The 14,046-nt window shown below is 46.6% G+C and overlaps 1 protein-coding gene across 1 annotated transcript in view; it reads left to right on the forward strand.

Moving 5' to 3' along the window:
* The first annotated feature begins 11,689 nt into the window (after window positions 1-11,689).
* The window catches only part of bmp1a (bone morphogenetic protein 1a), a 209,879-nt gene continuing 207,522 nt past the window's right edge, over window positions 11,690-14,046 (forward strand). The window contains exon 1 of the mRNA XM_080216817.1: window positions 11,690-11,955. Coding sequence (XP_080072943.1) covers window positions 11,814-11,955 — 142 coding nt within the window. The 5' untranslated portion in view covers window positions 11,690-11,813. The remainder of the gene's footprint in view (window positions 11,956-14,046) is intronic.

A 14,046-nucleotide genomic window follows, 5' to 3' on the forward strand; every position in this document is an offset into this window, starting at 1 on the left:
ATACAGCCACATGTCTCTCACACTGCCATTACCCTCAAATCAAGGGATCAACCCTGCTTCAATGAAGAATGCTGGTGAGCGGGCCAGGAGCAACATCAGACATACCTAAAATTCCTAACCAAAACTGAAAGGAAAACTTAAAAAAAACTGTCCCATTTGACCTGTCAATCATTCTTCGCCCTGACAGTTCACAAAACTCCAGGACATCTCGTTAGGCCCAGGTTAAGAATAAACAAAACCCCATTTAAACCATGTAAGCAACAATAAAAGGACATCTAAGTAGACATCTTGGCAACAATGAAAAAATAAAGCCGCTTATAAACTGCAGAGAACATGATCTTTAAAAAAATTCTTAAAGGGACAGGGCCGTCACAATATCTAACCATCAGTGTGGAAAGCTGCCTGGGTAAATCCAACCTGGTCATCTGCAGCCCATCTGTCTACTTTCGATCGGCTCTATTAATCCAGAAACTCAGCTACCATTCTGGGGACCCGTGTTCAAATCCTGCCACTACGAATCTGCTGATGACCATGAGACCATTGCCGATTGTTGGAAAAACCCATTTGGTTCACTGATGCCCTTTAGGGAAGGAAATTTGCCGTTCTGACCCGGTCTGGCTTACATGTGACTCCAGAGCCACAGCAATGTGGTTGATTCTCAACTGCCCTTGGGCAACTAGGGACGGGCAGTAAATGCTGGCCAGCCAATGATGCCCATGTCCATGAATAAATTAAATTAATTAAAATTATTCACGACTGCTCAGATACTGAAGCAGTCCGTGTCCAAATGCAGCAAGACCTGGATGATATCCCGGGTAGGGTTGATCAGTGGCAAGTAACATTCACGCCACATAAGTGCCAGGCAATGACGATCTCCAGAAGGAGAGAATCTAACCATTTTTTAAAAAAGTTTATTTATTAGTCACAAGTAAGGCTTACATTAACACTGCAACGAAGTTACTGTGAAATTCCTCGAGTCGCCGCAGTCCAGCGCCTGTCGGGTCAATGCACCTAACCAACATGTCTTTTAGAACGTGGAAGGAAACCCGAGCACCCAGAGGAGATCCACGCAGACATGGGGAGAACATGCAGACTCCACACAGACAGTGAGCCAAGCTGGGAATCAATCCCAAGTCTCTGGCGCTGTGAAGCAGCAGTGCTAACCGCTGTGCCACCGTGCCACTATTTCACTTTAACATTGAATTGTATAACCATTGCTGAAATCCCCACTCACAACCTCCTGGGGGGTTACAATTGATGAAAAACTGAACTGGACAGGCCATATAAATACTATGGCTGGGAATTCTGGAGAGAACAATTCACCTGACTCTCAAATCTTGTCCACCATCTACGAGGCATAAGTCAGGAGCGGGATAGGATACTTGCTTGGATGGGTGCAGCTTCACAACACTCAAGAAGCTCAACACCATCCAGGACAAAGCAACCCCGCTTGATTAGCACCCCATCCACAAACATTCACTCCCTCCACCACCGACGCTCAGTAGCAGCAGTGTGACCATCTACAAGTCGCACTGTGGCAATCCATCAAGGCACCTTCCAAACCTGTGACTGCTACCATCTAGAAGGACAAGGGCAGCAGACACATTTGATTTGATTTATTATTGTCACATGTATTGCTTTACAGTGAAAAGTATTGTTTCTTGGGCGCGATACAGACAAAGCATATCCTTCATAGAGAAGGAAAGGAGACAGTGCAGAATGTAGGGTTACAGTCACAGCTAAGGTGTAGAGAAAGATCAGCTTAGTGCGAGGCAGGTCCATTCAAAAGTCTGGCAGCAGCAGGGAAGAAGCTATTCTTGAGTCAGCTGGTACGTGACCTCAGACTTTTATGTCTTTTTCCCGATGGAAGAGAGAATGTCCGGGTTGTGTGGAATCCTTCATTACGCTGGCTGCTTTTCCGAGGCAGCGGGAAGTGTAGAAGTGGGAACATGGCCAAATTTCCCTCATCCTGATTTGGAAATATATTGGCCACCCTTCAGTGTCGCTGGGTCAAAATCTTAGAACTCCCTCCCTAACAGCACCGTGGATGTAGCTGCACCACATGGTGAAAGGCTGTAGCAATGCTTTTCTTCCCCCTCAGTGGCCCTGGTTTATACTGAATTGACTCTAGCCCCGTTCTGACACAACAGAAATGTTCCCACTCCTAACCGCTGTCCAGTGTCTCAGTTAGCATGTGGGAAAAATGCTGGACTTCGCGGCATAGGAAAGAATAAAGAAATAAAGAAGCTGGTAGGATTCAACAGAGCTGAACTCTGCACTCAATTCATGGGATTATTCAGCACAGAAGGTGGCCACCAGAGGTCCATCAAGTGCAGCTTTTATATATATGTATATATATACAATGTATAGATAATGGCAGCACCTATGGGAGAGTTGTTCAATTGGCTCCACTACCCCTTCGACTCCCCATGGTCCTGCAAGTTTTTCATAGAATCATGGATTCCCTACAGTGCAGAAGGAGGCCATTGGCCATTGAGTCAGCACCAACCACAATCCCACCCAGGCCCTATTCCTGCAACCCCACGTATTTACCCTGCTAATTCCCCTTGACACTAGGGTCAATTCAGCATAGCCAATCAACCTGACCCTCACATCTTGGGACTGTGGGAGGAAACGCACGCAGACGGGAGGAGAATGTACAAATTTCATACGGTGACCCAAGGCTGGAATTGAACCCAGGTCCCTGATACTGTGAGGCAATAGTGCTAACCACTGTGCCCAGCCCCCCGCCATTTTACTTTGCAAATATGCATCAGATTCTCTTTTGAAATTTCCTATTGAATCCACCTTTGCATTAGAATGGTTTCAGGATATAGTTCTCTTCCATTGACTCATTTCTGAAGCACAGCCATTGTGACGCAAGGAGACATGGCTTCAGGCATGCACAGCAAAATCTCACAGAACAGCAGTGAGATGTGGGAGCGCCAGTGTTGGCCCAGCGACCCAGAGAGCTTGCCTGCTCTCCTCTGAGTCAATCCACGCCACCTCTTTAACGTCCATCTGAGACCTTACAATTAAACATCCGAATTAGGAAAAAGAGTAGGCCACTTGGCCCCTCAAGCCTGTGGCACCATTCAGTGAGATCGTGGCTGGTCTGATTGTAATCACATTCCTGTTTGCCCCCAACCCCTCAATAACCTTTCACCCCTTGTTAATCAAGGTTCTATCCAGCTCTGCCTTAAAAATGATCACAGACTGCTTCCACCAGCTTTTAAGGAAGACAGTTCCAAAGAATCATAGAATTCCTACAGTGCAGAAGGAGGCCATTCAGCCTGCTCCAACTACAATCCACCCAAGCTCTAGCCATGTAACCCCACATATTTACCCTGTTAATCCCTCAGACATTCAGCTACAATTTATCATGGTCAATCCACCGAACCAGCACGTCTTTCGGACTGTGGGAGGAAACTGGAGCACTTGGAGGAAACCCAAGCAGACACGAGGGAGAATGTGTGCAAACTCCACACAGATAGTGACCCAAGCCGGGAATCGAACCCGGATCCCTGGTGCTGTGCGGCAGCAGTGCCAACCGTACGGTGGCACAGTGGTCAGCACTGCTGCATCACCAGGGACGTGGGTTCAATTCCCGGCTTGGGTCATCATCTGTGCCGAGTCTGCACATTCTCCCCATGTTTGTGTGGGTTTCCTCTGAGTGCTCTGGTTTCCTCCCACAGTCTGAAAGACGTGCTGGTTAGGTGCTAAATTCTCCCTCAGTGTACCCAAACAGGCGCTGGGCTGTGGCAACTTGGGGAATTTTCACAATAACTTTATTAGTGTTAATGTAAGCGTACTAGTGACAATAATAAATAAACTTTAAAAACTTTAAAGTGCTGCCCTTGAGCGGAAAAAAAAATTTTCCTTCTCTCAACCTTTCCTGCAGAAAATTATTGAACTGCAAGCTCCCAACTGGCCAAGTTGGAGTTGGGGCTTCAAGTTTCCAGGAAATCAGCGCGTCCTTAATTCCACGCTACATTAGATTATGGGTTTAATGTGTTGTTGCTTTAATATTACAAAGGTGCCAAAGGCTTTGGGTTTGAAGTATTATTCAATTTAAGTAATAACAGACACATGGCTTTACTTTAGCAGGGGATGGAGAATAAACAGTTTCAATTAAGTTCAGCTAGCGAGGCTGCAATCCTTCAATTTACTGTCCTCCATTTCCTGGCATATTTCAGACAATTTTTTTGTTATTACTTAAATCAAATTAGCCCGAAGGGTTTTGGCACTTTTGTAATGATGGATTGTCCTCTGTCTAATCTTCAATTGAACAGAATCATTTGACGCATGATGAATTTGCCCATTTGGACAATAACCGCAGAAGCTTAGAATCAAATGGCAGCGAGCAGCGGTAGACTGATTGGCTGCAGAGACATCGTAATCTTGATTTTAACATCCGCGCGGGGAGGTGGTGGGGGCAATTATCATGGAAACACTGGCTAAGTTCAGTCCTCTATATATTGCAGTTCTCATCCTTGATTTCATATTGCTCTGTAGCCCCCTCCCCCACTCAGTCTCCCTAACCGCCTCCAGCTCCAGTGTCGGTGCAGATTCGATGGGCCAAAGGGCCTCTTCTGCACTCTATGATTCCGCAACCCTCCGAGATGCCAGCACTTCTCCAATTCTGGCCTCTTGTGCATCCCTGATTTTCATTGCTCTACCATTTGGTGGTCGTGCCTTAGACCATAAGATATAGGAGCAGAACTAGGCCATTCAGCCCATCAAGTCTGCTCTACCATTCAATCATGGCTGATATTTTTCTCATCCTCATTTTCTCGCCTTCTCCCTGTAACCCTTGATCCCCTTATGGATCAAGAACCTATCGATCTCTGTCTTAAAGACAGTCAGTTCCCTGGCCTCTACAGCCTTTTGTGGCAAAGAGTTCCACAGATTCACCACTTCTGGCTGAAGAAATTCCTCCTCATCTCAGTCTGAAAGGAGCGTCCCTTCACTCAGAGGTAGTGCCCTCAAATTCTAGTCTCTCTCATAGTGGAAACATCCTCTCCATGTCCACTCTATCCAGGCCTCTCAATATTCTGTAAGTTTCAACTATTGGCAGTCTGGGTCCCGAGCTCTGAAATTCACTCCCCGAAACCCCTCCACTTCCCTGCCCTGCTCTCTCCCAGATGCCCCTCAAAACCTAACTCTTTGACCAAGCTTTGGGCCATCTGCCCTCAGACCTCCTCGCGTGGTTCATTCTCAATTCTTTCGACAACATTCATCTGTTACGGTTCAGGCCAGAAACTCCAAAGGATCATTAGCTTTGCATCTTGAATTTGACAAGGATAAGGTATGATTCAAATGACTGGCTAGAGAGCTTTTATCAAACAAAGTTTATTTAAGAATATAGTTAACGTGTACAGTAAACAAAAGCAATAATTTTTATCAATTACAAACAAGAAACAAAATAATCACTATAACATATAATGCCAAACAAATATATCTAATGTGTATATATCAAAACCTTCCTTAGACAAAACTCTTTAAACAAGTTCAACACAGCAAAGACTAATGCTCACGTGATCTTGGAAATTGAGTCCTTTGGTTGAAGTCTGCAGTCCTTTGGATTCACTCAGAACAAATTGAAGACAAGACAGCTTCTCAGAATCCCAGGGAGAGACTCTCTGGTCAAGCTACCAACTGCAGAATCTCTACAGCAGGAAGGTAAGATCTTTCTTTCTGATACCAGCAGAATTTCCAAAACAACAGGGAGAGAGGGAAAACACTTTTTTTTCACCTTGCTGTCCCTTCTAAAACTTCAACTCTACCTACAGCCAAACAGACAATGAAGCCTTAAACTCACTGGGAAAAAGAACTGTCCAAAAACACATTATCGTCCTCCGAACAATGCAGTATCGTAAAACTAATCCCAGAGTAAACACAAACAACCCCATTCAAGCTGCTTAAGTCGCAATAAAAGGATTCATCGTAGTCAGCCCAGCACCACAATGACATCAGCTAAAGCTGTGAGCTGAGAAACCCTGATTGAGAGCTACAGAGATCATGATTTTAAAAAGACTCTTTAAAGGTACATTAACGATCCCTGAAACATTCAGACATTATATTCCTACAATGAAAAGGAAGAAAGTTTAGGTGGCATTTTCCACAGCCACCAAAGCAGTTGACAGATGGCACCATACTTTCGAAGTATAGTGACAATTATGATGTAGGAAAGACAGCAGCAAAATTGAGAACAACAGGTTCCCACAGATAGAAGCGTAGAAGTGCAGAAGGAGGCCATTCAGGCCATCGAGTCTGCACCGACCGCGATCCCACTCAGGCCCAAACCCCATAACCCCATGCATTTACCCTAGCTTGTCCTCCTGCCGCTAAGATGGCCAATCCACCTAACCCACCCATCTTTGGACTGTGGGAGAAAACCGGAGCACCCGGAGGAAACCCACGTAGACACGGGGAGAATGTGCAGACTCCACACTAACAACGACCTGAGCCGGGAATCGAACCCTGGTCCCTGGAGCTGTGAGACAGCAGTGCTAATCACTATGCCGCCCATAGCAATATGACGATGGCCAGTTAATCTGTTTGCATGGTGTGGGCTGAGGGGGTAAATATTGGCCAGGACGCCAGACCCTAACTGCTCTGCTGTCTTTCGAAATCTTTTACATCCATCATGAGTGCTCCAAAAATAAATGTAACTTGTTGTTGTAAAGCGAACTGTAGTGCCTGCAGTGTCACACCTTAATAATATCAACGCACAGACCCCTGGCCAGATGAGAGGGTACGTTGAGCCATCTGTGCCCAGTGGAGTGCCTGGAGATGAGTAGCAATGAACAGGGGCATTTTGTTTGAGTCTTTTTTTTTCCTGGTTGCCTTCAATGTTTTTTCAGTTGGCACCTTCCTTGCTTTTGTGTCAGGCCTGCTCGCGGGAATCATGAGTGGTTGCCACATACTGCCAGATTCTCCAAAGGATTCTACACCTTAACAGGGTACAGCAGGGGCTGGCTTGGAGGAGGGAGACTTCAGGTAGCGTAGTGGAGGACATGGCCCTGTCTACATCAATGGGGATGAAGTAGAAATGATCGAGAGTTTCAAGTTTTTAGGTGTCCAGATCACCAACAACCTGTTCTGCCTACCCCCACACCCCCCATCTCTATAGTTAAGAAAGCCCCACCAATGCCTCCACTTTCTCAGAAGACTAAGGAAATTCGACATGTCAACTACAAATCTCACCAACCTTTACAGATGCAACATAGAAAGCATCCTTTCTGGCTATATCACAGCTTGGTATGGCTCATGCTCTGCCCAAGACTGCAAGGAACTACAAGGGGTCGTGAATATAGCCCAGTCCATCATGCAAACCAGCCTTCCATCTCTTGACTCTTTCTACACTTCCCACTGCATCGGAAAAGCAGCCAGCATAATTAAGGACCCCACACATCCCGGACATACTTTCTTCCACCTTCTTCCATCAGCAAAAAGATACAAACATCTGAGGACACGTACCAACTGAGTCAAGAACAGCTTCTCCCCTGCTGCTGTCAGACTTTTGAATGGACCTACCCCACACTAAGTTGATCTTTCTCTACACCCTGGCTATGATTGTAACGCTATATTCTGCACCCCCTCATTTCCTTCTGGATGAACGGTATGCTTTTTCTGTATGGTGCGCAAGGAACAATACTTTTTACTGTATACTAATACCTGTAACAATAATAAATCAAACCAAATCAAATCAAATGAGCAGTATCAGCCAGCGAGGCACACCCTCTTGGTATTCAATGAAACTGTGCAGAGAAAGGTTACTCCCTGTAACTGATAGTCCGCCATTTCTTGCTGCCCAATCTTGCCTTTGAATCCAGGCCCTGGGCACCGTGATTGGGAATCAATGCCTTTGGAGCTTGTGACACCAAGGAATAGGGTGGCACAGTGGTTAACACTGCTGCTTCACAGCGCCGGGGACCTGGGTTCAAATCCAGCCTTGGGTCACTGTTTGTGCGGAGTCTGCACGTTCTCCTGGTGTCTGCATGGATTTCCTTCAGGTGCTCCGGTTTCTTCCCACAGTCCGAAAGACATGCTGGTTAGGTGCTAAATTCCCCCTCAGTGTACCTGAACAGGTGCCAGAGTGTGGCGACTAGGGGATTATCGTGGCAACTTCATTGCAGTGTTAATGTAAGCCTATTTGTGACTAATAAATTAACTTTTACTGGGCGGTGGGAATATTACTAATGTGCCTAGCAAATGTTTTCATTTACAGATAATGAATTTTACAGTGCCTGTCACAATCCAACAGGATATTTAAAATGCTTTATAGTTGTTGTGTGCAACAAGTTCCCATAAATAGTGGAGTGACAATGATAAAGTATTCTTGTTCCAGTAATGTTGGCTGAATGGTAAACATTAACACAAGGCTGGACTGGAGTCATGGGTGAATGTAATTCTTGGACCTGTGCTCAGCCTGCAGGAACCCTGAATGACTGATCAAATTCCCATCATCTTGCACTTCCCCTGACATAATTGTCATTCCGAGACATGCGTGTGTTCTACGTGTTAGCCCAATTTCCAATGACGCAGGAGTCTTTTTTCTCATGTGAGCATTGATGAAGATGTGAACATCAGTTTGGTAAACAGTGGAGCAGCTTGATTCAGCGTGTTCCCCTGGGAGTGATAGCTGGAAAGCCAGCAGATCTCGATGTAATGTTGTGAAGTGAGTCAGATGTGAAGGAAACAGTGAGCAGATGAAGAGGAGGCAAGCAAGATATCAATTTTTCTCTCTCTCTCTCACTATCCCATGTGTCGTCAAACTGACCGTCATCTTGTTTCACTGATCTCAGGAAAATCCAAGGCAAAGAGAAATTTTCTGACCTGTGACTAGGAAACGCAACAATTTCTAACACGGATCATATCTTTCTCATTTCAAAGCCAGGTCAAATAAACTTGTCATGAATTGGCGAAGTAAAGGTTACTTTATGGCACTGAAAACACAAAGCCAGTGTGGCACAGTGGTTAACACTCTTGCCTCACAGCGCCGGGAACCTGGGTTCGATTCCTGGCTTGAGTCACTGTCTGTGCGGAGTCTGCATTTTCTCCCTGTGTTTGCGTGGGTTTCCTCCGGGTGTTCCAGTTTCCTCCCACAGTCCAAATGATGTGCTGGTTAGGTGCTAAATTCTCTCTGTGTACCCAAACAGGCACTGGAGTGTGCATACTAGGGAGTTTCCACAGTAACTTCATTACTATGTTAATATAAGCCAATTTGTGACACTAATAAATATACTTTAAAAAGATGGGCTTGATATATCAATCTCAAGAAACATTCCTTTGTGTCAGGCCCTTCTCAAGATTATAACACAAGATACATTCTCCCAAAGGTATACCTGCCTTAGGCTCCTGCGCTGTGTCCTTTTGTTTCTGTGTGTATTTAAAATTCTTTTGTGCGATGTGAGTATCTTTGGCTAGGCCAGCATTTGTTGCCCATCCCTAATTGCCCCTTGAAAAGGTGCTGGTGGTGAGCTGCCGTCTTGAACCATTGTAGTCCGTTTGGTGTAGGTACACCCACAGGCTGAGAGAGTGAATTTCAGGATTTTCAGCCAGCGACAGTGAAGGAACGGCTGATATATTTCCAGGTCAGGATGTTGAGTGACTCGGAGGGGAGCTTTCAGATGGTGGTGTTCCCATGTGTCTGCTGCCCTTGTCCTTCTAGATGGTAAAGTTTGTGTGTTTGAAAGGTGCTTTCAAAGGAGCCTTGGCAAGTTGCTGCAGTGCATCTCATAGAGGCATACAGGACTCCCACTGCAGTGGAGGGATTGAATGTTTGTGGAAGGGGTGCCAATCAAGCGGGGCTGCTTTGTCCTGGATGGTGTTGAGCTTCTTGAGTGTTGTTGGAGCCGCACTCATCCAGATAAGTAGAGAGCATTCCATCACACTCCTGACTTGTGCCTTGTTGATGGTGGACAGATTTTGGAGGGAGTCAGGAGGTGAGTTTCTCTCTGCAGTTTCTAATGTGAGAGACACAAAGCTATTTGTGTGTCATCTTCTCAGGTAGTCAAATTGAGATGTGAATTACTTTGGGAGCATTGGTCCATTTTAACCAGAGATGGAGAGAGAACAGAGCGAAAGTTGCTCGAGAACAGCTTCTTCCCTGCTGCTGCCATCAGACTTTTGAATGGACCTACCTCGCACTAAGTTGATTTTTCTCTACACCCTTGCAATGACTGTAACACTACATTCTGCACCCTCTCGTTTCCTCCTCTATAAATGGTATGTTTTGTCTGTATAGCACGCAAGAAACAATACTTTTCATTGTATACTAATACATGTGACAATAATAAATCAAATCAAATCAAAACCTTTAATGACCCTTGTCAGAGTTACAGAATGAAACATGAGCTCTGTTGTCTCTCCACAGATGCTGTCAGACCTGCTGAGATTTTTCCAGCATTTTCTGTTTCTGTTCCAGCTTCTCCAACCCCACCTTGCAAATATAATCCCCCGATCCCTGGAACCCGTTATGGTAAAGCCCACCTCCTCACCCTCTTGTGACCCCCTTCTTCCTTTTGCAGGTGAGCACTGCTGCCTCACAGCATCAGGGGCCCGGTTTCGATTCCCGGCTTGGGTCACACACTGTGTGGAGTCTGCACGTTCTTCTCTGTGTTTGCGTGGATTTCCTCCGGATGCTCCAGTTTCCTCTCACAGTCCAAAAGACGTGCTGGTTAGATGCCCTGGCCATGTTTATTTTATTTACTTAATAGTCACAAGTAGGCTTACATTAAAACTGCAATGAAGGTGCTGTGACAATCCTCTAGTCGCCACACTCTGGCGCCTGTTTGGGTTACACTGAGAATTTAGCCCCAAACCAGCACGTCTTTCGGACTGTGGGAGGGAACCGGAGCACCCGGAGGAAACCCACGCAGACATGGGGGAGAGTGTGCAGACTCCGCACAGACAGTGACCCCAAGCCGGGAATCGAACCCGGTTCCCTTGCGCCGCGAGGCAGCAGTGCTAACCCACTGTGCCATCGTGCTGCTAAATCCTCCCTCTGTGTACCCAAACAGGCACCGGATTGTGGTGGCCAGTGTTAATGTCAGCCTTACTTGTGACTAATAAATAAATTAAAAAAAAGACACATCTTCCTATCACCACCGCCCCCACCCCCCCCCCCTTCCAACCGATGTTTATTTGGCAAACAAATGACAAGAAGTTGGCTGTAAATATTGTCGAAACTCTCTGGAACACAGCACTGGATGGGGCGGGAGGTTGTATCAGTTTCAAAGTTGTTCCTTTTATGTGGGAAGTTGTGAAACATTGAATCCAGGGAGGAGATGATATATAAAAGGGGGCTGGTGGAGGGCGGGGGGCGCGGGAGCAGAATTTGAGGGAGGCTTTGAGCAGAGTAGGGAAGGTCCCTGTTTGGGAAATTGTTCCTGATCGTCAGTTGAGACTGCACACACTCACTCTCACACAGAGAGAGAGAGAGAGAGACACGTTTCCTGTGTCGAGGTGGATTTTCTCTGCCGGCTTTGGCTCCTTTCCCTCCAGCTGATTAATAGCAGCTTGAGCTTTTGAAAAAAAAGTGGGCTGAGCGTTGCCACTGTCCCGCCCCTGGACCTCATTCACTCGCCATCTCCTGCATCTCCCTCAATCTCTGGGCTTTCTTTCCAGCCCCCCCCCCCCACCCCACCACCACTCTATCCTCCACCACTCTATCCTCCACCACTGATTCTCTTTTCCCTGTGTGTGTGTTTTTCTCTCTCCCTCTCTCTCTTTCTGTCTGTGTGTGTCTCTCTCCCTCGCTTGCCGGCACTCAGACCCAAGTTGAACAACTGCAGCCCCCGGGGGTGATGGCTGTGGCCACCCTCGCCCTCCTCCTCTGCTTGGCTCTGCACCCGGCTGCCCCCTTCGACTACGAGGACAATCTGTACGAGTACTTCCCCGAGCAAGACGACCCGACAGATGTGGACTACAAAGATCCTTGCAAAGCTGGTGAGTTGCAAGTTTTTTTTTGTAAGCCGCGTCAAAGCAGCAGCAATTGGTAAAAAAACACACACACGTCTGTGTGGGATTTGCAACTTGCTTTGCAGCAGTGAGCTAACTTCTTGCAGAATAATTGGGGAAGTTTCACAGGAAGGTTGGTTGCTTGGGGGGTGGGCAGTGGGATTTCTGTGTTTTTTTCTGGCCGGAGATGTTGTATAATTTCACATTCACAGCAACCTCCAGAGGACAATGAAGCGGCGAGGCTGGATTGTTTAAATGGGCTTGCAGATTTCTTCTTTTTTTGTCTCTTTTCAGAGTTGGTGGGGGGGGGGGGAGCAGAGGGAGCCAGGAGAGAGAGGTAACAGGTCTGGGGAAGGTTTGGGGGAGCGGTTATGGGGGGGACACATACACCCTCACCCTTCCCCAACCAACCTCTCCCTCGCCAAGTGTCACTTTCTCTTTCTCTCTGGGTGAGTGCAAAAGTTTTTCTCGAGCTTTTTTTATTCCTGTTGTGGGTTGGGGGGGGAGGTTGGATTGACAGCGGGACGCCTGACGTTAGGACGTCTGCGAAAAGGGAGCGGGATGTCTGAATGTGTAGGGGCGAAAAGGGACGAGAGGAAAAAGCGGACAAGGGGAGAGAATCGGAGAGAATGAGACACGTCGAAGTGGGAACATGTCGAGAGAGAGAGTCAGTCTGCGGGAGTTGGCCGCGGATAGACAAAAGGAGAGAAATTGGATAACAGCGAGGGAATGAGAGATAATAGAGTGAGAAAGATGGGGATAGAGAGAATGCGAGAGAGATGGGGACAGAGAGAGAGAGAGATGGGGACAGAGAGAGAGAGAGATGGGGACAGAGAGAGAGAGAGATGGGGACAGAGAGAGAGAGAGATGGGGACAGGGAGAGAGAGAGATGGGGACAGAGAGAGAGAGATGGGGACAGAGAGAGAGAGATGGGGACAGAGAGAGAGATGGGGATAGAGAGAGAGAGAGATGGGGATAGGGAGGGAATGAGAGAGAGATGGGATAGGGAATGAGAGAGACATGGGGATGGAGTGAATGAGAGAGATGCAGATAGAATGAGAAAGGGATGGGGAGAGAGAGAAAGAGATGTGGAGAGAGAGAAAGAGATGTGGATAGAGAGAGAAAGAGATGTGGATAGAGAGAATGAGAGAGATGTGGATAGAGAGAATGAGAGAGATGTGGATAGAGAGAATGAGAGAGATGTGGATAGAGAGAATGAGAGAGATGTGGATAGAGAGAATGAGAGAGATGTGGATAGAGAGAATGAGAGAGATGTGGATAGAGAGAATGAGAGAGGGATGGGGATAGAGAATGAAAAAGAGAGAGAGATGGTGACAGACAAAATGAGGAAGGGATGGGGATAGATAGTGAAAGAGAGAGAGCGAGAGGGAAATAGAATGAGAAAGAGATGGGGATAGAAAAAATGAGAAAGGGATGGGGATAGATAGTGAAAGAGAGAGAGCGAGAGGGAAATAGAATGAGAGAGATGGGGATAGAAAAAATGAGAAAGGGATGGGGATAGAGAGAATGAGAGAGATGGAAACAGGGAGGATGAGAGGGAGAGGGAAAGCATGAGAATGATAGATGGGGAAGGAGAGAGGGATGGGGATAGGAGATGGAAATGGAGGGAGAAGAAGAGAGGGGAATGGAGAAAGGGAGAATGAGATAGGGTTAGAGGGATAAAGAGAATGGGAGATGGAAATCAAGAGGGAGAAGGAAAGATGGAATAGAGAAAGGGAAGGAGGATGACAGGGATGGAATTAAAGAGAACTAGAAAGGGAAGAGGATAGAGTGAGAGAATGAGAGAGAGATGGAAACAGAGAATGAGAGGGATAGGGGATAAATTATCGAAGGGGACAGACTGAGAGGAGGGATGGAGATAAAGAGAATGAGAGATGGAAATTGAGAGGGTGAATCAGAAAGATGGGGTTGGAGAGAGGCAATGAGAGAGAGATGGAAATAGAATGAGAGGATAGGAAAAGAGGAAAAATGAAATAGAGATGGGATAGAGGGAGAATGAGAGAGATGGAAGTAGGGAGAATGAGTACATATAGAGATGGACAGAATGAAAGGTAGGAA

The sequence above is a fragment of the Carcharhinus amblyrhynchos genome, chromosome 34, assembly GCF_965287045.1.
Source record: "Carcharhinus amblyrhynchos chromosome 34, sCarAmb.v2.hapA, whole genome shotgun sequence".
NCBI classification, from domain to species: domain Eukaryota; kingdom Metazoa; phylum Chordata; class Chondrichthyes; order Carcharhiniformes; family Carcharhinidae; genus Carcharhinus; species Carcharhinus amblyrhynchos.